At 49.4% G+C, this 26,045-nt stretch overlaps 1 protein-coding gene across 1 annotated transcript in view; it reads right to left on the bottom strand.

Annotated features, from left to right (window-relative positions):
• The window catches only part of PPP1R16B (protein phosphatase 1 regulatory subunit 16B), a 71,418-nt gene that overhangs the window by 18,128 nt on the left and 27,245 nt on the right, over positions 1–26,045 (bottom strand). The window contains exon 2 of the mRNA XM_068524101.1: positions 3,678–3,748. Within this exon, the coding sequence (XP_068380202.1) occupies positions 3,678–3,748 (71 nt within the window). The remainder of the gene's footprint in view (positions 1–3,677; positions 3,749–26,045) is intronic.

Below are 26,045 nucleotides of genomic sequence, written 5' to 3' on the forward strand. Positions count from 1 at the left end.
CAAAACTGTATGGAGAACTCTTAGATAACCAATCAATTCAAGCAGGGCTGCTTGGGCTGAAGCAGGGGCATGTGCTGGTTGGGTGGGGATGGGGGTGATGGGGGAGATCCCCCTTGACAGCAGTGACCTCCTAGATCACAGTTTGGAATCTCTGACTTAGGAATTTCTGACCCAGAAGCTAGTTCTTGGGGAAGTCCCAAGTGACCAAGCCTCGCCCCCAAAAACCAAGCACTGTGTGAGGCTCTAAGGGGCCCTAATACAGTCCCTGCGAGGAGACAGCCGTGTCTGTGCTCCTGCTTGTCCACACGTGGGGCAGCCCCAGGGAGAAGGCAGCCCCCGGAGAGATGCAGGGCTCCAACGGCCATTGGAGCTCCCAAACTCCAGGGACGGAGGGTGAAAGATTCCAAGGGGACAGAGGGGCCTCAAGCCAGGACCATGAGCAGCGAAAAGTGAGGACAGAGGAAGTAGAAGACAGGAAACCACTTTACAGACTACAGGATGCATCCCAGGTGACCTCTGGAGAAGCCAGCAGGGGACAAAGTGTTCGGCACTGCCCATCCAGGGAAGCGCTTACCCCTCGGTGCAATGGGAGATGTTGCAGAGTTATACTCAGAGGAGCAGAACAGTCAAGCTTGTTTTTTAAAAAATCCCTCCTCAAAAAAAAAAAAAAAAAAAAAAAAAAAATCCCTCCTCTGGCTGCATGTGGAGAAGAGATTGCGATCACAAGCTTTGCAGGGGAGAAGAGGCATAGTGAGGAGCTATGTTGAAATCACCCATTTAAGAGATAATGGTGGTCCAACCTACAGAAGTGACCATAGGCCTGTGGAGGAGTGACTGGATGCCAACAGAAGGAGCGGGGGCACCTGTGGGAGCCCACAGCCCCAGGTGGGTGTGGGGATGGGGATGAGGCTGGGGCGACACCACGACCTCCACCCCCATTCTCAGCAGAACCAGGGGTCAGTGCCAGAGGGACAGATGGGAAAGAAGCAGACATTTGCACAGATGGTGCCAAGGACCCAGGTTCTCTTTCTGCACCAGCCGATCTGGGGTTGGCTGGCTCTGGGGGCACCTCTCCGGACAGCAGGGGCATGTGTGACCCAGTGGAGCTGGGTGCTGCCTCAGGTAGTCGGGAGAACCATGCAGTGACACAGCACCGCCGGCAGAGGGCACCAAAGGCACCAGAGTGAGGCAGCGGGGAAAGGCGAGGGTCCCCAGGCTGTCACCGGGAGATGGGTTCGGGATGGCCCGGTCCACAGGCGGAGAAGCAGCCCAGCCCCTGGGATCGGGGGACAGGAGGGCCAGAGAGCCCACCCTGAGGGCTGCAGAAAACATGAGGATGGGCGGGGCGGTGGGTGGGCGGGGGGATTATGCACCCAGAATTGTAGTCGTGTGAAAAGGATGCCCATGGGCTGGGCCAGTCTGTACCTGAGCAAGGGCTGGGTTGGGACCCGGATGCAGGAGTGCAATGGGGGCTGGTACGTGATGGAGTGGGCCGGCCTCCTCTCCTGCATTCCACAAGGTGGGCAATGACACCTGGCATTGGATGACTCCTCCCACCCCGTCACTTCCCACGTCCAATCTATCACCAGGTGTGGATTCCATCTCCTGCATCGCTGTCCCCATCCCCACTGCCTTGGCTGAGGCTTCATCACCTCTCTCTGCCTCCCTGTCACTCTCCTTCCACACACCTCAGCCAGAGAGAGCTTCTTTGTTAATCCAGCCACGTTGCTCTCAGTTTACAAACCTCTGAAAGGCTCCCTGTTGCCAAGAGCAGAAAATCCACAGAAAGCTCTTCTTACTGTGCTCCTTCGTTGTATTGGAACAGTAGTGACAATAATGATGACACCAAAAACAACAGCCCCAGCAAGAGCAGTAATAATATGTCACATTGTCAATAATAAGAGCTAATGCTTTTTGAGAAGTTACTAGGGCCACGCATCTTGCTAGCCATGCATTGCCTCATTTGATCCTCAGAACAACACTTCCAGAGCTCCATAGCCATGTGGGGCTAGAGGCTACCGTACCGGGCAGTGTCGATACACAGAACATTCCATCACCATAAAGGTTCTATTGGACAGTGCTGCCCTGAACTCAGTTTCCTGAGCTGTAAAATGGGGATAATAATATTTCAAAGACTTGCTGTGATGATCAAACCACACTTCACATAAGTGAAGTGGCTTTGCCGAGAAGTGAACATGTGACAAATTCTAATAATAATAATAACTAATATTTACCCAGTGTCAAGTGATGCTTATAGGGTTTTTATGTGTATTTATTTAATCCTCACAACAACCCAACGAGATGGATACTTGTTGTTCCTCTTCTACAGATGAGGAAAGTGAGGCACAGAGAGCTTAAGTAACTTGCCCAAGGTCACACAGCTAGAATTTGTGGATGCATGAAGCCCTGCGGGACAGGAAGAGAAGCCAAGAGGACACATGGGGAGCCCCTGGGCTGATGGCTGAGGGTGGAGACTTGTCCCCAGGGCTTATGGGTAGGAGGGTGGCCAGTCTCTGCCCTCAGAGGGAGATGGAGAGGCTCTCCCCAGCCCAGGGTTCCAGTAGCCTGGCCTCCCAGCCACCAGGCTGCATTCAAGTCCACCTGATCAAAAACTTGGTCCAGAGCACAGGGAGGTTCAGTGAGTTCACTCGTTAACTCAGCACACACATATTGAGCACCTACTGTATGCCAGCATGGGGCGCAAGACTGGGATACACCGATGAGAAAGAGACATGGGCTCTGCTCTTGTGCAGCGCAGAGTCTGGGTAACGGGAGACCAGCATTAAATAGTCACGCTAATGGATGAAATGACAAAGGGATGCTCAGAAGAAAGGATATGGATATAACGGCAGAGCTCTCAGGCTCTTGCTGGGCACGCACCCGAGCGCTGGGTGAAGTGCGACGGGGAGCAGTACCTTGTGTGTGCAAGGGACCGAAAAGTCAAGTGGCTGGAGGCCAGGCAGCCAGAAAACATGGTGGGCTCAGCAGGGGCACAGGGGAGTTCCTTACCCCCAGCGTCATGGAAAGACACCAGAGCACTTTGAGTAGCATCAGCAGATGTTGGGTCTGAGCATCCCTGCAGCCACTGCTTGGAGGATGCATCAGGGCAGGGCTGCCTGAACGCTGGGGACTAGTTAGGGGGCTGTTGCAGCATCCAGGTGACAAATGACAGACAGCCAGAGCAGCCCCTCCCCAGCCAAAGGGGCCTGGGCCCATCTCGCTGCCCTAAAAAGGATGTGTGTTTTGATAGCACATGATTCCTGGCCGGAGTTCATGGCTGTGTGACCTTAGGAAGGTCACATAAGCCCCCTGTCAATCACTTTTGTCACGGGGGTGGATGGATGCCTTGGTGGGTGTGAACAAATGTGCTTCGTAAACTGTCAAGCTCCAGACAAACTTGCTTTGTTTGTCAAACCCTTTGCCAGGCAGTGAGGACGCAGTGTACAAAGGCTCCCTGTCCGCGGAGGCTGTGTGTGTGCCGTGCATGTGGGCACGGGGCTCTTTGGGCGTGTCTGTAACAGACACACTCGTCTCCAAAGCAGACAAGAGCCTTTCAGATGTGGCAGCTGCGGCTCCCCTCCCGCTCCTCCCTGAGGGCTCTGGGCAGGAAAAAGCAGGGAGATGGGGCACCTGTCCAGGTGGAGAGCAGGGGAGCAGGGGCCCCAGCAGGTCCTTACCTGGTGCAGGGCTGTGAGTCCATCCTCGTTGCACAAATCAGGGCTGACCTTATTCTTCAGGAAGTAGCGCACTGCAACAGAGGGGACAGGAGTGACTGTCCTGTCACACTTCAGGTGTGCAGGGATGCGGGGGACCCAGGTAAGACCCGCTCTCCCCCAGGTCCTGACACAAACAGTCTTGTTTACTCCTTACAACAGGGGTGAGAGGTAAGTGTCAAAACCTCCCCATTTCACAGATGAGGAAACTGAGGCACAGAACACAGATCTCTTGTCCAGGATTTCCAAGAGGTGGAGAGCACTGCCTGTCTTACTCTGCATAATAATGACAGGAGCTAACGGTTATTGAGCACTTCCTGTGCGCCAGGCACAGAGCTAAGCGATTTACATTTGTTGTCCAGAGGGAGCACATTCTAGTCGCTGAAAGCATACACTCTGATGACCAATGGCTTGGGTTCAAATTAAGTGCCGTTTTTATTGGCTGTGCAACCTCAGTCAAGACACTTCCCTCTCTGTGCCTCAGTTTTCTATTCTATAAAATGGGGATGATGTTAATCCCACCTCACCAGGACATCATGTGGAATAATTGAGGTGAGCTGTGGCAGGGTCTTAGCACGGTGTCTGGCACATGGTTTGAACGTCAGCACTTGTTATGGAGGTTGTTATTATTTTTATTAACACTGCAGGTCCCTGCACCCATAAGTGCCAAATGCCCCTTCTTTGGCCCTACTGAGCCTTGAGGCTTTAAAGCAGAGGCTTTAACTGCCCTCCATCCTGAGACCTTTGTCTAGTGTGTGTGTGTGGGTGTGTGTGTGTGAGTGTGTGTGTGTGTTTGTGTTTTCAGGGATGGTGGGAGGGGGGAGGGAGCTGGGGCGTGGGAGGGCAAAGTGAACTCTAGCCACAGCCTCCAATCCTTCTTGCTTAGGACCAGTTCCTCCCCTTTTCCACGGGGACCCTCCCTCGTTCTCCATCCTCCCCAACCCATTCAAGCCCTAGTTCCCATCCTGGACCCAAGGGCAAAGGGAAAGAGGGAGGGTCAGCACACACATACTGGTAGTACATCATCGTATCAATACATTCAAGTCCACCTGCCCAGAAACTTGGGCCAGAGCACAGGGAGTCTTCAGTGCGTTCATTCATTAAGTCAGTACACACATTTTAAGCACCTACTGTATGCCAGCATGCGGAATGACGCTGGGATACACCAAGGAGCAAGAGACATGGGCTCTGCCCTCGTGTGGCTCAGAGTCTGGGTAGCAGGAGACTGACATCAAACGAGCAAACCCACCAGCCCTGCAGGCACCTTCCCAGCCAGCAGCAGTAGCCCCTGCCATGGCCTCCAAGCTTTAGGATACCCATCTCTGGCCAGCCTCCAGCTGCACAGTGCCCATGGGGCCAATGGGATGAGTCCACTGAAGCCCATGGTTCCTCTTCTGGCCCATCGTACCCTTCCCTGTTCAAATGGCTCCAAGCCCGAAGGTAGGGCCTGCACAGGCCTCTTCCCCAGATCCACCTTCCCAAGGGTGGACCATGCAGTGGGAAAATACACCTCTAGGCTGAAGGGGTGACCAAGGGGTGGCCGTTTGCAGAGCAAATGGAGGAACTTGACTACACAAGCTGGCTTGTGTGTGAGGCCCTCATGATGCCAGGGACTGAGGCCTGGGTCCTGCAAATGGAAGGAGCAGGCTGGGCCTGGCCCCTCTGAGCCCCCTCCCACTCCCACCCAGTTTGGCTTCCTCAAAACACGAGCCAAACTGCACAGCCCCTAATGCCCGCTGGGGGTGCTATCTCCACACTACAGCCCACCACCCGCGTGATGGGGCAGGGACACAGTGGTTTCCTCCTAGATTTGCCTCTGCTGTGCAGTAACAAGCTTGAGTGACCTGTGAAGGGCAGAGGGAAGGCCATCCATTCTGCAGGCTGAATACCTGCTCGGCAGCCCCAGCGGGTGCTGGGGAAGAAGATGAGGTCTCTGGAGCAGCGGGGATGGGGGCCGTCTTCATTAGTCCCAGCTCCTGGACCCAAAGCCCCAGTGGCACCCTTGGCCTGAGTGTGAACAGAGCCCCCTGTGAAGGGGAGGTTGAGGCTTCCACCCAGCCTCCTGGCAAGAGGTGACATCTCCGGCAGACTTGCCCTAGATGCTTTCATTGCTGCTGGGGGTCAGAGTGACAGGAGTTTATACCAAATACAGTCAGGTCCTCTGGAACCACTAGCCACATCTAGCTCATATGGCTTTCAAATGTTAACTCATAAAAATTCAAAATTCACTTCCTCAGTCGCTCTGGCCACATTTCAAGTGGTCAACAGCCACAGGTGGCTACCATATCAGAAAGTGCAGAAATAGAACATTTCCATCTTCACAGCAAGTTCTATTGGACAGTGCTGCTTTGGGGCATTATACATGGAAATTAGCCCCATCACCAAGAACTAAAACCCTTCTGTGGCTCCCCATTGCTCTGGGAACAACGTCCAAAACTCTTACTATGGCATAGAAGGTCTGCACGATGTCTTCCCTGCCTGCAGGCCTCCATCTTGCACAATTCCAGGGGGAACCATTCACACTGTGGTCTGTGAGACTGGTACCCCCCAGCCCAGGGCAGAGCAGTGCACAGCTTGCTCAGCTGTACACAGGACTCCTAACCTACCTGCCTCTCCAGTCTCACTTCTTAAACTCCAAACACCTTCCACAATGGTCTTTTGTCAGCTACAGAGCCACCATACTTCCTTTGGCCTCTGAGTTTTGCATAGCCTGTTCCCATTGCCTGGAAGATGCAATCATCCATCCATCCATCCACCCATCCATCCACCCATCCATCCACCCATCCATCCATCCATCCACCCTCATCCATGCATCCATACATCCATCCACCCATCTACAATCCATCTACCCACCCTCATCCAATCATCCATCCACTCACCCACCCATCCACCAACCATCTATCCACCCACATCCATGCATCCATCTCTGATACACACACACACACACACACACACACACACACATACACACACACACCTGTCTCACTCCTCATCCTGTGCATCCCACCTCAAACTCTCCAGACGAAGCCACTCCCCCTGGTCTGCACGCCCAGAGCTTCTATACATCTCATACATAGCCTTATCACAACCATAATTACGTAACAATTTGAGTAATCATGGTAGACTTTGGGTCTGCCTCTGTAGGGCAGGACGGTGACCTGGCACTTGCTGCTCTTTCCTTAAGGCCTGGCACGTGGTAAATCCTCAACAACCTTTCCAGGACCCTGACCTAATTGGTAGCCCCTTAGCTCAGTCCAAGTACACGGCTTCTCCATCTCCGAGCACAGCAGACCACCCTGTATGTAGTGCTGACCCGTATGGCTCGCATCTGGAGTAGGCAGTGCTGCCCGCAGGGTCCTCCTACCAGGATGGTTGGTAGCTGCTCTCAGCCTCAAGTCCACGTTTGAAGACTATGGCAAAGCCACTGATCACCGTGGCCCAGCCTGTCCACGGGCTGGTGGGGTTGTCCTGGGCCTGACAGCTGGCCTTTGGGAGAGTAGAAGTGACCATGATGTCCCTGTGCAGGATGGGTTTCTGGAAGGTTCTCCATTGGGGGTGGGTGGTGGACCAGGCTTCTGGTCCAGGAGACACTCTTTGAGGCAAAAGTTAAGCATCAGCTGCCAAAAGCAGCCTTTGTGTGCAGTAATTATTAGGGTGTTCTCTGTGTGGCACGGGAGCCTAAGACATGTAATTAGTCCAATGTTGGGCAGTTATTTTCAGCCCAAGAAGTGGGACAAGTCATCCTCGTCTCTAAGGAGCTGTCGACAGTCATGAGCCAAGGCCCCCTCCGTGGTTCTACTAACGCTTTAGCTGGGAGCCTGGCTCTGGACACAACTCATTGGAGCAAAGACCCCACCACCCAGGGCCTGGCCAGGTTTTCCTGCCTCTGGGGTTCAGCAAGAAAAATGATTCTTCTATCAACAGTGTCTTCTTACTGGACGCCTCCTATGCACCCAGGTCAATGCAGAACCACTTTCTTTCATGGGTTCATGTCTAATTATTCCTCTTACGGAGAACAGGAGACAGAGGAGACAGAGGGTCAGGGAAGTGCAGCTCACAGCCACGTGCAACCGAGTGGAGGAAATCAGACCCTCTGATTTCTAAGCCCAAGCTCTTAGCCACAAGGCTGCTCTGTTCTGCCCCTGAGGCCAGGAATGTGAACCAGCATTGCTGGAGTAACCAGAGCCGGGCTGAGAGCTGGCATGGGGAGGAGGGGGAAAGGAGAGTGGACAGAGTGACCTCTGCTCTGCAAGCATCAGAGGCCCTCGAGTCCCAGGCCAAGCCTCTTCTTGCAGACAGAAGGGCTCAGTGATCCACAACCAGGACAGAAGAAACATGGCAGCCCCAGGGTCATGGTCAGACATCTCAGGGGCCAAATTAAACACAAAGTTGCCTTCTCTCACTCCCTCCTTAAAACCCTCTGGTGGTTCCACATTGCTCTTAGAATAGAGTTCAAAATCCTTCCTTGGCCTTCACTGGGGTCAGCAAACTATGGTGCAAGGGCCATATCTGGCAGGCAGCCTGTTTCCATAAATTAAAATTTTTTGGAACACATCCGCACTCATTGATTTACATATTGCCTGTGAATGCTTTTACCCTACAACACCAGAGTTGAGTAGTTACAGCAGAGATGTATGGCCCGCACAACGTAAAATATTTACTATCTGGCCCTTTACAGAAAAGATTTGATGACCCTGGTCTTCACGGTCCTGCATGGTGTGGTCCACCTACAGGGCTACCACCTTGCACAGTTCCGGGGGGCACTGTTCTCAGCATAGTCTATGGCAATGGCTAGCTCTGGAGTTGTGCAGTGTGCAGCCTGCTCAACCTGACCTAGCCATCCTATATCCCTAGTCCCCCAGGCTCTTCTCTTGCTCTCCAAGCACCTTGCACAATGGAGGTAACTGGCTTGGGGGGATCTGAGGGGTTGGCTGGGGCTCAGGGAGGACAAAGACAAGAAGGGCATGCTCTCCTCTCCAGCTGGGCATGTCCACCACTTCTCCTGATCGCCCACCCTCAGGTCTGCCCCCAAAGCACCAACACCAGGCCTGCCCATCAGTTTGTCCAAGTGACCCTCTGTCCTCACACATTTCTTTAGCTGTGGCTTTAGGCAAGTTATTCCTTCTCTCTGTGCCTCTGCGTCCTCATCTGTAAAATGGGGATCACGACAGCATCTTTTTTGAGGGGTTGCTGTGAGGATTAAGTAAGACAATGCCCGAAAGCTACTACTATCATTTGTATTAAAAATAAAAATAAAAAACAACCACTGAGCTCCTGCCTGGTCCCACCCTGTGCTGGGTGCTGGAGATGTAATCATGGATATCTGGCATTTCTCAAGAGCCCTTGACCTGGTCCTAAAAGACAGAGGTCATCTCTCTCCAGGGAACTCCGAGCATCTGCTGGTTCAAGGACCACAGTGAGGCCACAGCCAATGTCCCCACAACCCCCCATGAAGGCAAGACCCCACTGAGATGGCAAAGAGGTGGCTCCCGCCCTCCCCTCATGTATTCCTGCTCCTGGCGCCAACCCCGTCGCTCCGCCCACACCTCCCTGGCAATCTGGCTGGAATCTGGGCCAAGCAGGGCCATCTGTTCCCCTCCGTCTCCAGCTGTAGCGAGCGAGGCTGAACCAGCCCATCTCGGCAGGAAGCTGGTGGCGGCTGCCTTTGGGGAGAAATCACTGCTGACCAGCTTGTGTTTTCTTTGCCACCTGACCCACTCCACCCCACAGAGCAGACCTCCTGACCTCGGGCTGGTCAGTGACGTGCAACCACAGGTGTGGGTCCTGCACCTGCCCTGGGGGATGAGGGACAGCAAGGCAGAGGTGTCTGCTTACTGGAGGTGGACCTTGGACAATCTACATCTGCTGGGGGCGCCCTGGGGCTGAGCTGCTGTCGCCTGGCCACGTGACTTCCACTATCACATTCACAGGACACCCACTCACCAAGCCCTCCTCCCTTCCCGTCTCGCTTCCTTTCCCACCCAACACCCAGGAACGAAGCCTCATCCTCCCACTCCCTCCTAGGCGCTGACCTAGGAGGTCAGATCTAGTTTCTGACCCTCCACACCCCTACTTTCTCCCACCCCCCCAACCCCCCTCCCTGAAACCCTCACCAATAATTCAGTCACACTGGTTTCTTCCATTTCTTAAAGCAAAACAAAACAAAAACTGAGCTCCTCAAGGCCTTTACACACACAGTTTCCTGCACCTGGAGCCCTCTTTCTTCCCATACTTGGGCCAGCAAACTCCTCTTCTTCCTTCCAATTCCAGCTGAAATGTCACCTCCTCTGAGAGGCCTTCCGTGATCACCCCAATCTCAATCGAGTTGCCTGAGTTATTCTCTCCCATAATACCCTGCATTTCTGCTTCACAGTAGCTCCTATGGCAATTTATAATTATAGGGTCATTAGTTAGCATATGTTAATTATATAGTTCTTTGTTTAGTTTTGGGGGCTCCATGAGGGCAGGGCACCCCATTGACTGGTGTTCCCAGTGTCTAGCATGGAGCCTGGCTCAGAGCAGGGGCTCAAGAAATATCTATTGCAGTGAGAACACCTGAAATCTACTCTCTTAGCAAATTTCTAGTACTCAATACAGCACCATTATTAACTGTAATCATCATGCTTCACATTAGGTCTATAGATGTATTCATCCTACATAATGGCAACTTTGTACCCTTTAACCAATATCTCCCCCCCAAAAAAGTAACTATATGAGGACATGGATATGTTAATTAGCTTGACTATACTAATCTTTCTCTCTCTCTCTCTCTCTCTATACATATATATATATATAAATAAACATCACATTGTGTACCTTAAATATATACAATTTTTTAAAAATTTATTTTTATTTATTTATTTTTGCCTGCGTTGCGTCTTCGTTGCTGTGTGGGCTTTCTCTAGTTGCGGAGAGCGGGGGCTACTCTTTGTTGCGGTGCGTGGGCTTCTCATTGCAGTGGCTTCTCTTGTTGCGGAGCATGGGCTCTAGGCGCGGGCTTCAGTAGTTGTGGCACATGGGCTTCAGTAGTTGTGGCTCGCGGGCTCTAGAGCGCAGGCCCAGTAGTTGTGGCGCACGGGATTAGTTGCTCCACGGCATGTGGGATCTTTCCGGACCAGGGCTCGAACCCGTGTCCCCTGCATTGGCAGGCAGATTCCCAACCACTGTGCCACCAGGGAAGCCCAAATATATACAATTTTTATTTAAAAAAATCTATTGTGTGAATGAACAAAGGCAGGAAGGAATGGAGGGAGTGCGCAATGCTCTGGGGGTCCACAAAGCTGCTTGTTCAGGGGGGCCTTGGGATGGTGGGACATGGTCTCCCCCTGGGGACACGTGCATAGTCCTGCAGACACAACACAAAGAGTGTGACTTGAGGACTGAAAAGCAACAGGCATGGATTTTGCATAGAAATGAAGCAGCGAATACCCCTCCCCAAGCCTCCAGTGGCAATACAGCCAGACATGGCAGCTGACCGTAGGAGTCCATCAGCCCACCTCCAGGCCAGGCCCCAGGCACCATCATGACCCTCCCACCCAGGATCCCTGTCCTCACTCCCTCTGTCCTGCACCTTTGGTGTTCTTTCTACAATCCAGCACTGACTGTACACCAGGCACTTTGTCTATCAAATCCATTAGTCTTCCTAAGCCAGTTATGAGGACTAATGACCTGCTATTATAAATTAACTGCCTGGTATCATCACCCCAATTTACAAATGGGAAAACTGAGGCTCAGGCTTGAACATGTGAAATGACTTGCACCAGGGCACGTGTCTGGGAATGGCAGAGCTGGGATTTTAACCCGGATCTGGCCACCTCCAAAGGCTGAACACTTAACCACTTCGCTAAAATTGCGCCAAACAAGGACCCGGGGAAGGGAAGGTGGGCAGCAAAGAGATGTGTAAGATGGATGCAGACATTAGCGTGAAGAAAGCCATTGACAAAAAGCTAGACGAAAGGTCAAGACCACTGCCAATAGTTCAGTGTTCAGTACATGATAATAAAGACAATGATCGCTAACAGTCATCCCAGAACCTTCTTGTTAGAGCAGTTTGCAGACAGGACACTGGGGCAGGAGGTTAACACTTAGCCTGAGGTCCCGTGACAAATGAGTGGCAACTCGGGGGCTGACTCGAGCCTGAGCTCCACCACTTCCTCTGTTTGTCTTCCTGCTGCCTCTCCATTCTAGGCAGACCCCACCCCATCCCTGATGCCAAGAATCCTCATGGCCGGCCTCCGGCTGCTGCACCCCACCCACTAGGCTGCACCTCCTCCATGGAAAATCGTGCCCCCCGCTGGCCCTGTTTCCTCCCCTTCCTCACATCCCAGCTCTGCTTTGCTCAGTCTCATGGGGTCCAGCACCTGGGGCCTGGTCAAACCAGCTCCTCTGGCCCTCCCTCCCCCTCTGCCCCTCCTCAGGGTGCTGTCAGGGCTGCAGGGGGCCCAGCCTACTGCTTTAACCATGCCAGAAGGGCCAGCACTCTCAGCCTCTTTCCTCTCCTCCCAAGTCAAGGTTGTCTCGGGTCCTCAGTGCACTGCACCTCCCAAATCATTCCACCGAGCAGCTTCAACCTTTCTACCCACCACTGCTCATCCCTGGAGCAGAAAGAGCCAGAAATAGCTGCTTCTAGGGAAGCCCAGCCGCCTTGGGCTGGGGGTGGAGTCAAGTCTAATGGTTTCTGCAGGGACTGGTGCAGCCCATCCCACAGGCAGGAAGTTCACCCCCGGATCCCGGGCGATGACTCAGCCATGGTGGAGGGTGGGCTCAAAGTCACAGCCCCAGGCCCAGGCCCCAGGAGCCAGGCCTTGCTCTCCCTTAGGCAGCCCCCCTCCAGGGCCCATTCGAGAAGAGGGGTCAGACAATAACAAGTGTTGGCAAGGATGTGGGGACATCAGAACTCTCATGCATTGCTGGTGGGAATGTAAAATGGTGCAGCTGCTGTGGAAAACAGTCTGGCGGTTCCTCAGAATGTAAACATGGAGTTACCATATGACCCAGTGATTCCACGACTAGGTATAGACCCAAGAGGAATGAACACGTATGTCCACACAGAAACTTGTACACAGATTTTACAGTAGCATTATTTACAATAGCCCCAAAGTGGAAACAAGCCAAATATCCATCAATGGAGGAATGGATAAATGAAATATGGCATAGTCACACAGTGGAATATTATGTAGCCATAAAAAGGAATGAAATGCTGATATGTGCTACACCACGGATGTACCTTTGAAACATCATGCTAACTGAAAGAGGCCAGTAATGAAAGACCACCACATATTGTGTGATTCCGAACATTTACAGGAAATGTTCGGAATAGGCAAATCCATAAAGATAGAAAGTAGATTAGTGGTTGTCAGGGGCTGAAGGGAGCAGGGAATGAGGAATGACTGCTCATGAATACAGGGTATCCTTTTGATGAAATTTTTCTGGAATTAGTTAGTGGTGATTATTGTACAACCTTGTGAATGTACTAAAGACCACAAATTGCACACTTTTAAGAGGGAATTTTGTAGTATGTGAATGATACCTCAGTTTTAAAAGGAAAGCAAGGGGCTCCAAGCTGACCTTGAGCATCCTGCTGTAAGCTCATTCCCCTGCCAGCCTGGGAGATCTGTGAGGTCAGTACAGCACCTGTCGCATTCATCGCTGTACCCACAGGGCCGAGGATGGTAGCCAGTACACAGTAGGTATTCAATCTTTACTTAATGGAAGGGAAGGAAGGAGGAGGCCACTGGCCACTTGGGCTGTATATGATCTGGCCTCTGTTCACCTCTCCTGGCATCATCCGTCCTCACCGCCATGGACCCTTTCAGGACCACCCATGCACCACCCTCTCTCTTGCATTTGTAAGCCTTCTTGTGTGCTATTCCCTCTGTCTGTCTTTTTCTGCCCTCACTTCACTTGGCTAATTCTTAACCAGGTTTCAGCTTAAGTGTCACTTCCTACATGAAGCCTCCCCAGGCTGGGCCAGGTACCCTTCTCATGCGCTTTCTGTTACCTTCCCAAGAACACTTAACACCATAATGTAGTTGTGTATGGATTTGTCTGTGTTTTTACTAGACTATCAGCTCTGGAGGGGTAGAGGAGTAGGAACCACAAACTTTCTAGCTACTGTGACATAGGCTCCTGGTCAATATGTGATGATTACAGGGGTCAGGAGAGCCGGCCTGGCTTCTACTCAATCCTCAGAACTGGCCAGAGCATCCTCCCTTGGGATATTTTATGCTTTGTCCTCTGGACAACAAGGCTCCCAGGCTGGGCTGGGCCACAGACTTTTCCATCTCAGAGAGAATCTTCATCCCTTGGCTTATATAATACAAAGAGGCCAGTTTCTCTCTTAGCATCTCTGATGTCCACATGACTGTGAGGACAAGATGGCCAAGGGTGCACCAGACATGAAGCTATAATCTTCTCTTTTCTAGAGCCTCCATGCCCAGGGCACATGGCTGAGCTGGGCAGGAGTTTTTTTTTTGTTTTTTTTTTGGGGGGGGCAGGAGTTTTTGACAGAGACTCGTATCAGCTACCCAGATGTCTCTGGACATATGTAACTTATATCTAGTATTAGGTGTGTGCCAGAAAAATGATTTCAGACCCTTTAGAATATAAACTCTATGTGGGCAAATCTTGTTCGTCTTCTTATTTGGGGTATCCAGCACCTAGAGTAAGAGCTCAACAAATATTTGTTGAGAGAATGAACAAGAAAAATTGTTTTTCTTCCGTAAGAAGATAAAACTGAAGATACTAGGGAAATTTAACAAAATATGTACAAGATCTATATGAAGAAAACTACAAAACTCAGATGGATGGAATTTTAAAAACTAAATAAAAGGAGAGGTATTCCATTTTCATGGATAGGAAGACTCAATATTGCCAAGATGTCAGTTTTTCCCAACTGGATCTATAGATTCAATGCAACCCCAATCAGAAACGAGCTATTTTATGAATACTGACAAACTGATTCTAAAGTTTATATGGAGAGGCAAAAGATCCAGGATAGTCAACACAATATTGAAGGAGAAAAATAAAGTTGAAGGACTGACACCACCTGACTTTAAGACTTAGTATAAAGCTATAGTAATCAAGGCAGTGTGATATTGGTGAAATAATAGACAAATAGATCAATGGAATAGTATAGAGAGCCCAGAAATAGACCCACATAAATATAGAGAACTCTCATCCATTGCTGGTGGGAATGCAAGATGGTGTAGCCACTTTCGATGGTTTCTTACAAAACTAAACATACTCTTACCATACAATCCAACAATCACACTCCTTGGTATTTACCCAAAGGAGTTGAAAACTATGTCCACACAAAAACCCACATACAGATATTTATGGTAGCTTTATTTATAATCACCAAAACTGAGAAGTAACCAAGATGTCCTTCAGTAAGTAAATAGATGAACTGTGGTACATCCAGACAATGGAATATTATTCAATGCTAAAAATAAATAAGCTATCAAGTTTAAATGCCTATTACTAAGTGAAAGTGAAAAGCTACATACTGTATGATTCTAACTATATGACATTCTGGAAAAAGCAAAACTATGGAGACAGTAAAAGGATCCGTGGTTGCCAGGAGTTGGGGAGGGGAGAGGGATGAAGAGGCAGAGCACAGAGGATTTGGGAGGCACTGAAAATACTCTGTATGATATCTTTATGATGGATACATGTCATTATATATCTGTCCAAATCCATAGAACATACAACATAAGAGTGAACCCTAATGTAAACTATGGTCTTTGGATGATTGTGATGTGTCCTTGTAGGCTCATTAATGGTAACGAATGTACCACTGTGATGGGTGTTGTTGATAATGGGGGTGGGCTATGCATGTATGGGGCCAGGGGGTGTATGGGAAACCTCTGTACCTTCCCTCAATTTTGCTGTGAAACTACAACTGCTCTAAAAAGTGAAGAATAAGTAAATAACTAAGCAAACAAAAAGAAACCAGGGATAAGCTACAGTTAATCCTCTTGAAAAATGCATAGTCTTTCTGAAACGTGAGGGTGGGAAAGGAATCTCTTCATCATGTAGGAGCAGACATTTATGTACTAGATTTCCTCCAAGGGATGGAGAACTACATTTACCTCATCTAATGTGAAGAAGACATGGGTCTGCAAGGTTTCTCCATCGAAGCTCCAGACTGTGCCTGTGTACACTGCCCTCTGTCCCTCTCCCTTCCTCCCCTTCTGTCAGCTCTCTCACTCCATAGGTATCTTGTGGGCTCCCTGCCCTCCCATCCCCATAGTAATTTATCTCAGGGACTCAAGGCAAGGATACTGCTGGTCCAGAAGCACGACCCTGAACTTCCCCATTGCATTCATGAACACATCAGACCACAGCTGTGCCAGGTCCCTGTTCTTCATTAATTCTGCTTCCAGAATTCTCCCAGCAGCTCCTCCTGCAGCTTCCCTGCAGGCCCAGGAACCCCATCTCCCTTCCACCCTGCAGAGCCTGGCTGCCCAGGAACTCTCCAAGGTATTCGCTTTTATCCCAATTCCCCTCTCCCCAAACGCCCTGCACTCCTCTTTTTGAATTCCTGTTGCTTCCCCAACTCCATCTCTCTCACCTCATTGCTCTTTCTGCTTCTCCCTCCTTAATTTTTTTAAATAGCCCAATTATATCGTATCTCCAGGGAAGCAATAGATAAAAAATATTCCCAGGCCTGCAGGTAGGCACTGCATACACATAAACACTAAAATGGCTTCACAGCCATCATAACAATATCTAGCGTTTGTTGAATATTTTTCACGTGCGAGGCACTATGCTGAGACGTTACATGTCTCATCCCAGTTAATCCCCACAACAACCCTATGACTTAGGTGCTATTATCAACTGATTCAAAAGAAAACTATGATTTGCTCAAGCTCACTTAGCTAATAAGTGTTGAAACTCATTTCTGGTCTGGGTGATTCCAGGCACAACTGGTGGTTCCGGCACAACTAGTGACAAAAGATCCTCACCCAAATATAACCAAGAATAAAATCCATTCCTACCAATATTTAGGCAGAGAAAACAAGTTTCCTATGAAGGGAGAAATTCCTTTAGCTCCCATCTGCCCACTGTGAACCTTCCGTCTCGTTTCCCTGATCCCCCTCTGCTGTCCCAAAGCCCCCCACTTCCCATGCCTGTCTGCCCAGTTCCCAATTTCTTCCTAAAGATGCCGTGTCTTGCTTCTCTCCCTCAACACAGAGTTATACAGGACAGGGACAAATCCCAATCTGGGCTTCCTTCCGCCTGTCTGACCGAGGAAATTAAACAAGATCTTTGAACATTTTAAAGGTAACCACCGGAGAAATTAAAATCAGGATTTATATCTTCCAGATCAATGGAAAAGATAAAAGCAAATAAACGTAGTATTCCTGAAAGTCACAAAATGAAAGAAACAACAGAAACACAAATGCCACAAAGCATGAAACTAGATGACCAAAACACAAACATTGTAACAATAAACAAAATCATTTATCCTCCTCTATAAAGCAGTGGAGATTTGGTTGCCTAAAAGAAAAAACTTCAGCTATGTGCTGCTAACCAGAGATACATCCTAACAAAATAACAGACTGAAAATAAAAGGATGCTCAAATATAAAACAGGCAAATGCAAACACAAGGAATGAGGGGGTGGCAACATCACTGTGATACAGAATAGAATTCAGGGCAAGAAGAGGAGGTAATTAACTTTAGGTTGATTTTTTAAAAATACTTCAAAATAAAATCATAAACAGAAAGCAGATCAGTGGTTGCCCGGGGCTATTGATGAGGTGGGGAAAGCGAAGTTGTTAGCAGTTAGGAAAACTTATGAAATCATAATCAGTAAAGCAAAATTCAGTGCAACACAAATTATCAGTACATAAGTCAAAACCACAATTTTGACACCCTAAAGAAAAGATCAGGTGGGGGGCGGAAGGGGAAGACTTATTGACAAGGATGTTCACAGTAGCATTGTTTATATACACTGCTTATAATTGAGAAATATTGGAAGCAACCCAAATGTTTAAACATTTGAGACTGCTTAGGTAAAATATGGAACATCCATATAATGGAATATTCTGCAGCTGGTATCTTAAAGAATTTTTAATGACATAGGAAAATGCTTGATATATAACATAGAATGGAAAGACAAAAACCCAAAACTATACATTCAATGCAATCTCGATTGGAAAGGAAAAATGCATTGTGTCCACACAGACCCACACTTCTCATTGGGAAAAAAATTAAGATATTAACTGTGGCTATCAGTGACTTTTATTTTATGGTTGCCAGAATTTTCCAAACATTTAAAACCATGTATGGACTACCTTTATAATCAGGATTTTCTAATTTCACTATAAAACTAAAACCATACACAGAATGGTAGCCAAATGGTAAGCACTATATTTTTGCTAAGAGTTTCTAGGGCAGAAATGAGGTCTCAAGCTGGCTGACCCCATGAAGGAAATGCTGAAGCTGGGATTCCCGCGTTGGGTAGGAAGTTAAACAGCAGCCAACAATAATAATAACCCCTTTGTTGGTATTGCAAAGAGGTTCACAAACTATGGTCCAATGGCCAAATCTTGCCACTTTGAACAGTTTGCATGTTAGGAATGCTTTCTGTGTTTTTTAATAGTTGGGGGAAAAAAAAATCAAAGAAGAATATTTTTTGACTCATGAAAACTACATGACAGTCAAATATCAGGGTCCGTAAGTGAAATGTAACTGAAACACATACTCTATATATTGCCTATGGCTGCTTTCTCTGTGGTAACAGACTGTACCACCCACAGAACCTACAATATTTCTTATCTGGCCCTTTGCAAAAGAAGTTTGCTGATCTCTGGTGCAGCGCTTTTCCGCTAACAAAGCATGTTGAAAACCACAGTCACTTAATTCTCACAATAAAAGTCTCCGGTAGGAGAGGAAGAAATCAATGAATGTCCAAGGCGGACCGTGGGATCGTGGCCAGGAGGCACGTGAGCAGCTCAGGCTCAACATCTTCACCTGCCAAGGAATGAAGGGGGCACAAGCCCCCAAGAGCCAGCTGTCACTCACCTTTCTCCCCACCGTCTCACCTCCCAGCCCCAACTCAGTCGCCTCTGCCCTCCAAAAGCAGTCGCGTTTCCTGTCAAGAGCGTGACCTTCTGAAACCTGCAGAGTGGAGGCTGCAGCTGCAAAAAAGATGGTATTTTTATCCGGACCCTGCTTCCTGTTTGCTGGCTGGGGGTTTTATTTGCTGGTGTTCTGTTTTGTCACTTCTGATACAGACTCTCTCCCTTGTCACATCAGAACAGAGATGTCTGTCCTCAATAGGGTATGCTGCCTTCCACCAGGCCCACCTGCCCCCGGGTCCCTGGTCCTTTGTACTCTCCCCTCCTGATGCACCATCTCCTGTGATGTTGAGATACCCATCTTCTGCCTGCTCAGGAGCAGAAATCAGGGCAGCTGGATGGGCAGGGGGGAAACAGGAGCATTTCTGCTGCAGGAAATGGAAAAATCCACTCTCTTATCAGAGAAGAGCTGGCTGGGCTAGGAGGGGAACAAGTTTGCAGGTTTTCCAGAGCTTCTGGAACCCATAATTTTTTTAGCAAGGTCTGGTTGGGGAAGGACCAGGGCAGCTGCTGGAGGTAGTTAAGTTTGGGACTTGGGAGTCGTTTGCTGGGAATGTCCTCCCCTGGGACCTGGGGATCATTTGCTGGAGCTCCCAGCAATAGATAAAAAGGGACTGCCTTCAACCCTCCTGCCCCCGGGACTCAGCCAGATGGGAGAACAGAGAGCAGATACATCAGTGTCTAACAAGTCGGTGATGGCAGGAGCTCACATTATTGAGCCCTTACTGTGTGCCTAGCACCGTGCAGGAATTAGCTCACTGAAGCCCTACCACTGCCCTGGGCAGGAGGGAGGCAGCCGCTCTGATTGATGCTATTTTACAAACAGGGATACTGAGGCACAGTGAGTTTAATTACCTTGCCCTGAGCCACTCATCTAATAAGAGACTCCAGTAGCCCCACACTTGAACTCTGGGCTTGCTCTGCCATGATGATTTCATGTCTTAGAACTAAACGTGACCCTAGGTCTCAAGAGCTGGGGATCTGCAGCCTGGAGCATTCCTGTTCTGCCATCACACCCAGCACCAGGCTCTGAGCCAGACAGATAAAAGGGCTAGTCTGTCCTTTGCTACAATCACTCCTACCCCTGGAGAGAAGCCACCAAAATGTACCGCTGAGGGACAGGCAATCTACCTAAGCATTGCGCCTGGCATGAAAACACAGGTGGAGTGGCTAAGAATTCAGACCCCTTTTCCCAGTGATCTGACCTCAGGCATGTCACTGCCTCTATCTGAGCCTCAGTTCCCTCACCTGTAAAAGAGGAATTATAACCTCGTAAGGTTATCTGAGAAGTAGATTATAGAGTACTGATATAAATAACAATAGTAGTAGTAGTAGTATTTAGCTAGTTGGCTCTCCCCATCCCAGCAGTCATCCCATAGGAATGTGGAGCCCAGCCTTCAAGCTCCAAGGCACTGAATGGTGGCTCCAGGTGGTGGACATCTTTGGAGATCTTATGAGCTGACCACAAGGTAGAGCCAAAGGGCATCCCGGGTGTGGCATTCAGTCTCCAAGATGCATCCCTTCCTCCTAAGATTTCACACGCTTGTGCAGTTGCTTCCCACACTGAACAGGACTGACTGACATGGGTCATCATAGGATGGCATGTGACCTGTGAGGCTGGGTCACAGAAGACATTGCAGGTCCCATCTTGCTCCTTGGACCACTCACTCTAGAGAAGAAGCTGCCATGTTGTGAAGACACGTAAGCCGCCTTGGAAAAACCTCATCATGAGGAACTGAGGCCTCCTGCCAACAGCCATGTTGGAGCCATTGTGGAATCAGAGCTTCAAGCCACAGACAAGCCCTCAGATGATGGGAACCTGGGTTACATGTTGAAGACAACTTCGGGAGAGACCCTGAGTGGGAAACACTCAGCTACCCGCCCAGGCCTCCTAGATGCCCTAGAACCTGCTCCCTCTCCCCTCGGAGTCAGTCAAATTTCTGTTAACCAGGGAAATTCTTCGCTAAACCCTACAGCTGACTAAGGGTTTCTATTTCCGCCCACAGTGCTGATAACACGTCAGTCATCACCTGGGTCTCCTTCCTGTCCTAGGGGCACAACCCCATCTTCCCCACTGCGTGAGGATGGGACCAGGTCTCGAGGCACCTTCCTGAGCTGAGGGTACCAGGGACCTGGCTGGAGAGAGGTGGGGGAGGAGACAGCGGCCACATACAGCTCCCTAACTCACAGACCTGAATGTGCTTCTCTCCTGCTCAGAAATCTCTCATGGCTCCCCACTGCCTCCACGCTGTCAGAAGCCAGCCCAGTGGTTCTCACGGTGCGGTCCCAGCAGGAACAGCAGCACCTGGGAATTTGCTAGAAGCATAAATCCTGTGGCTCTACCTCAGAAATACTGAATCAGGGGTTGGAGGGGAAGGCCTGACAATCAATGGTTTAACACATGCTCGCGGTGACCCTGACGCCCCATCTCCTCTCCCTTCATTCCTTTCTGTGTCTCTGTGCTCTAGAAACACCCAACTTCTCTTCCCCCTCCCCACCCACAAATATTCACTGGGTCCCAACTCTGTGCCAGGTGTGAGCACACAGCAGTGAACAAGGCAGACACCAGCTCTGCTCTCCTCAAGCCGGCAATCTGCCCTGCTCTCAGTCTGGAATATTCTTCCCTTCTTCTCACCAGCCAGATCCCCACCCAGGCCCTCACGCCAGTGCAGGAGACGCTCAACAATCACGAGGCAAACATTAAATGAGCCGATGAATACGTGACTGAATGCACCACTTCCTTGACCCTGAATTAAGTGCCCTCAGCAGGCCGTGTGCACCTCAACCGGAGCGCCCGTCACCCTTCACGGGGGCCCATGGAACACTCGAGATGTGCACAACCCGGATTGAAATATTTGTGCTGCGAGTGTAACACACGCACTGGACTTGGAAGATTTAGTACCGAAAAAAGATGGGGAAAATGTCTCAATAATTTTTTGGACTGATTATATGTTGAAAGAATAGATTGAGTTAAAGAAAGTATACAAATTAATTTCACTGGTTTCTTTTCTACTTGAAGGTGCTACTAGAACATTTGAAATTAAGTATGCGGCTCACATTTGTTTTTCTATCGACCAGCACTGAGCGGGTTGTAAATATTTAGTCCCAGGACTACGGGCTCCTGGGGGTATTTCTGTCCATCTATCTTTCTTCCCTTCCTTCTGTCCGCCCTCCCTTCCTCCCTCTCTCCCTTCCTTCCTTCCTCGAATTCTAACCTCCACCTCCTCCTTTCCACAAACATTTATTGGACATCTGCTCTAGACTCCCACCATGAGACCTGCCACAAACTAGGTGCCAAGCCGTCTGCTGAATGAATAAGTCAATGCTCAGAATGCAGACTGACCAACAGGTGACCCTGGGGGAGTTTCTCTCCCATTTAATTCCCATACCTGCTTGTTTGGGTGTAGTTTTCCCATCTCATTTCAAAAGCAGCCAAATTCCAAAGATGTCATTATGTAACTCGGGGCTGGGGTCAGGTTTCCTCTTGCATTTGGGGCTCAGGTGCCCTCATGTCCCAGCGCCAGGACTCTGAGTGCAATACACTTTGTTCTTGAAGCTCCAGGAGGCTGGCCAGGGCAGGGATCTGGGCTTGGAGCTTTAGTGCCAAGTTCTCCAGTGAGGGGAGGGCAGCAGGCGGAGCCATGCACTGCACCCTGCCCAACCTCCACCGGCCCCCAGGGGCCTGGGAGGATGAGGGTACATGTGGGTCAGTGAGACCCAGGCTTCAAGCCTGCTTTGGACCCTGGACAAGAGTCACTGTGGAGGAGCTGCTCCTTGGAGCTGGGAAGGCAGCAAGAAGGCTGGCACGGTGCGTGGCCTTCCGTGTCCCCGGGACCCACTCGCAGCTAACACAAGGTCATGGCCATTGCACCATGGCCCAGCAGCCAGCAGCAACCTCCCTGACGCCTTCCCACTGGTTTCACACCCTTCCCAACCTCGCACTGAACCACTGGAGGCGTTCCCTGCCCCAGGGCCCTTGCTTATGCTATGATTTCTGCCTAGAATGCTCTCCTCTGGCTCAACCTCGATCGTTCCACATGGCTGGCTCCTTCTCATCCTTCAGGTCTCCTAAAGGTCGTCTCCTTGGAGAGAACTTCCCTGACTGTCCTTATTAAACACGTCACAGTCCTTTTTTCTTTACCAGAGCAACCTTACCTGTTCCTTCATAGCAGGGAATTTCACAGTAGGGGAGTGAATTGCCACCTTGGCCTTAAAGAATCTTATCTTCCCTTTTAATATACTCCATAGATCATGACAGGAATTTTCAGGCACTTAAACCGCACACCTCACGTCTCCTCATGTATAGGCTGAGAGCAAGAAGCCTCATACGCAAGAGTCCAGGCTGTGATTCCGTTTGCATGATGTTCTAGAACAAGCAAAACTAACCGTATACTTCACACCCACTAGGGTGGCTATAATCAAAAAGCAGACAGTAATAAGTGTTGACGAGGATGTGGAGGAATTGGAACCCTCATACAGTGCTGGTAGGAACAAAAAATGGTACAGCTGCTGTGGAAAACAGTCTGGTGGTTCCCCAAAAAGTTAAACATAGAATTACCATGTGACCTAGCTATTCCACTCCTAGGTATATACCCCAAATAATATACACCCCAAGAACTCAGACAAATATATGTACACTCATGTTCATAGCAGCACTCTTCGCAGTAGCCCAAAAAATAGCCAAAAGGTAGAAACAACCCCAGTGTGTACATACATTAGGTCACAGAAAGGAGTGAAGTACTGACACATGCTACAATGTGGATGAACCCTGAAAACAGGGTGCTAAGTGAAAGATGCCAGACTCGAAAGGTTACATATGGCATGACTCTACTTAGATGAAGTTTCCAGAAGAGGTAAGCCCATAGAGACAGAACGCAGATCTGCGGTCGCCAGGGGCTAGAAGGAGGGGAGAATGAGTGGTGACTGCTTCATGGGCATGGCGTTTCCTTTTGGGGGGATGAAAAGGGGTTGGAACTAGATAGAAGTGGCTGCAAAGCACGGTGAATGTACTAAATGCCACTGAATTGTTGACCTTAAAATGGTTCATTTTATGTTATGTGGATTTCACTTCAAAAAACCCCAAACCAAAACCAAAAATACAACTAACCTGTAGTGGTTAAAAAAAATCAGAACAGTAATTGCCTGGGAGGAGGTAGAGAACCAGCTGGGAAGGGGCATGAGAGAATTATCTGGAGTGATGGTAATGTTCTAGACCACCACTGTCCAGTAGAAATACAAGATGTGGGTCACATATGTAATTTTAAATTTTCTGGTAGCAACATTAAAAAAGAAACAAGTGAAATTTTGATAATATATTTTATTTAACCCACTCACTCCAAAATATTATCATTTCAACGTGTCATCAATATTTTAAAATTCTGTATCTTGACTGTGTGTGTAGCGGTCACACAAGTCTACATCGGTGATTTTAAGCGATTGCAGAGAGCTAAATACACACACGCGCACACACACACACACACATCAATGAGGGTATGAAAACTGGCAAAAACTGAGTCCGGTTGACTAATTGTATCAATGTCAATTTCCTGCTTGTGCTATTATAGTTTTGTAATATGTAGTTACCATTGGGGTAAACTGGGTGAAGGGTAGAAGGGATCTCTGTTATTTTTTCAGTCTGCATGTGAATTTAAAATTATTTCAGAATAACAAGACATGGGATCCACCCACTGGGGTGGGACCTTGGACTCCTGAGATCAGGGGCAGAAGTGCCTGGTCACAGGCACTTGCCAGATGTACATACTGGGCTGAGCCAAACCAGACCCAGCCCTTGCCTTGCTGAGGGTCACCAGGATGCATGGTAACCAGACAACCACTCAAATAGAGGGAACCATGCCATGAGGGTGAATGGCAGGGACCCAGCCCAGTCAGGGGCTCAGTACGGCCACAAGCCTGAGACTTTAGGGCTTAACGTCTCCCGATATAATTGAAGAATGATGACAGCTGAGAGCTGACATGTATTGGAGTCTTCCTCTGTGGTGGACATGTGCTAAAGCCAGGCTTCATTTAGTTCTCAGTACAACCCTTTTGAGTAGGTATTATTATTTCCATTTAACCAAAGGAAAAACTGAGGCACAAGAGGTTGAGTGATTTGCCCAAGGTCACCCAGAAAGCAGAGGAGACAGGATTTGAGCCCAGAACGTCTCGGTCCAGAGCCCCGCATCTGACCCATGCACTTCGGTGACTCTCAGGCTGGACCACACAGGAAGCTGGTCCTCTGTGCCTGGTGGATCTTTAACCATCCCCACCCCCCGGAACCACTTCCTCTGTCATCCCCATCAGCACCAGGTTGAATGTTTGAGCATTAATGCGCTGACGAGGCCAGAGGAGCTGTGACCACAGTGCACTTTGACCATCAGCCTTAGGGTGGGCTGCAGCCTGTGTGTGTGCATGCTTGTGTGTGTGTGTGCGTGTGTGTGTGTCTGGGCCCAGCCTTGCTCTCTCCTCAAGTCCCTTTTAAAAACAGCACTTTCTCCATCAAGTGATGAACAGATAAACAAAATATGGCATATCCATTCAATGGACTACTATCCAAAGATAAAATGGAATGAAGTGCTGACACACACTGCAACATGGACGAACCCTGAAAAGGTTATGCTAAGTGAATAAAGTCAGACACAAAAGCTCACGTATCATATGACTCCATTTACACGAAATGTCCAGTATAGGCAAATCCATAGAGACAGAACGCAGATTGGTGTTTGCCAGGGGCTGGGGGGAGGGGGGCGCAGAGGAGTAACTACTAACAGGTAAGAGGTTTTGAGGTGATGAAAATGTTCTGGAACTAGGTAGCACAACATTGTGACTGCACTAGATGTCACTGACTTGTACACTTTAAAATGGTTCATTTTAGGGGCTTCCCTGGTGGTCCAGTGGTTAAGACTCCACGCTTCCACTGCAGGGGGCCTGCGTTCGATCCCTGGTCTCGGAACTAAGATCCCACATGCCACGTGGCATGGCTCCCCAAAAATTTAAAAATAAAAATGGTTAATTTTATGTTGTATGAATTTTACTTCAATTTTTTAAAAAAGAAAAACAGTAGTTTCCAGACTGTGGGGAGCTATAACTCCACAACTTGTGCCCCGACTCCTGACATAACCAGGCAGAGCTGGGCTCTGGGTCGGGGAGGCCCACCCTCCATGCCAGGCCGCCCCCTGCATGCCCAGCTGTGCCCTCCCTGTGGGGAAAAGATGAGCCTTGGCCTGCACCTCAGACGTCCGTGGGGT

Source organism: Eschrichtius robustus, chromosome 16 (assembly GCF_028021215.1).
Source record: "Eschrichtius robustus isolate mEscRob2 chromosome 16, mEscRob2.pri, whole genome shotgun sequence".
NCBI lineage: Eukaryota > Metazoa > Chordata > Mammalia > Artiodactyla > Eschrichtiidae > Eschrichtius > Eschrichtius robustus.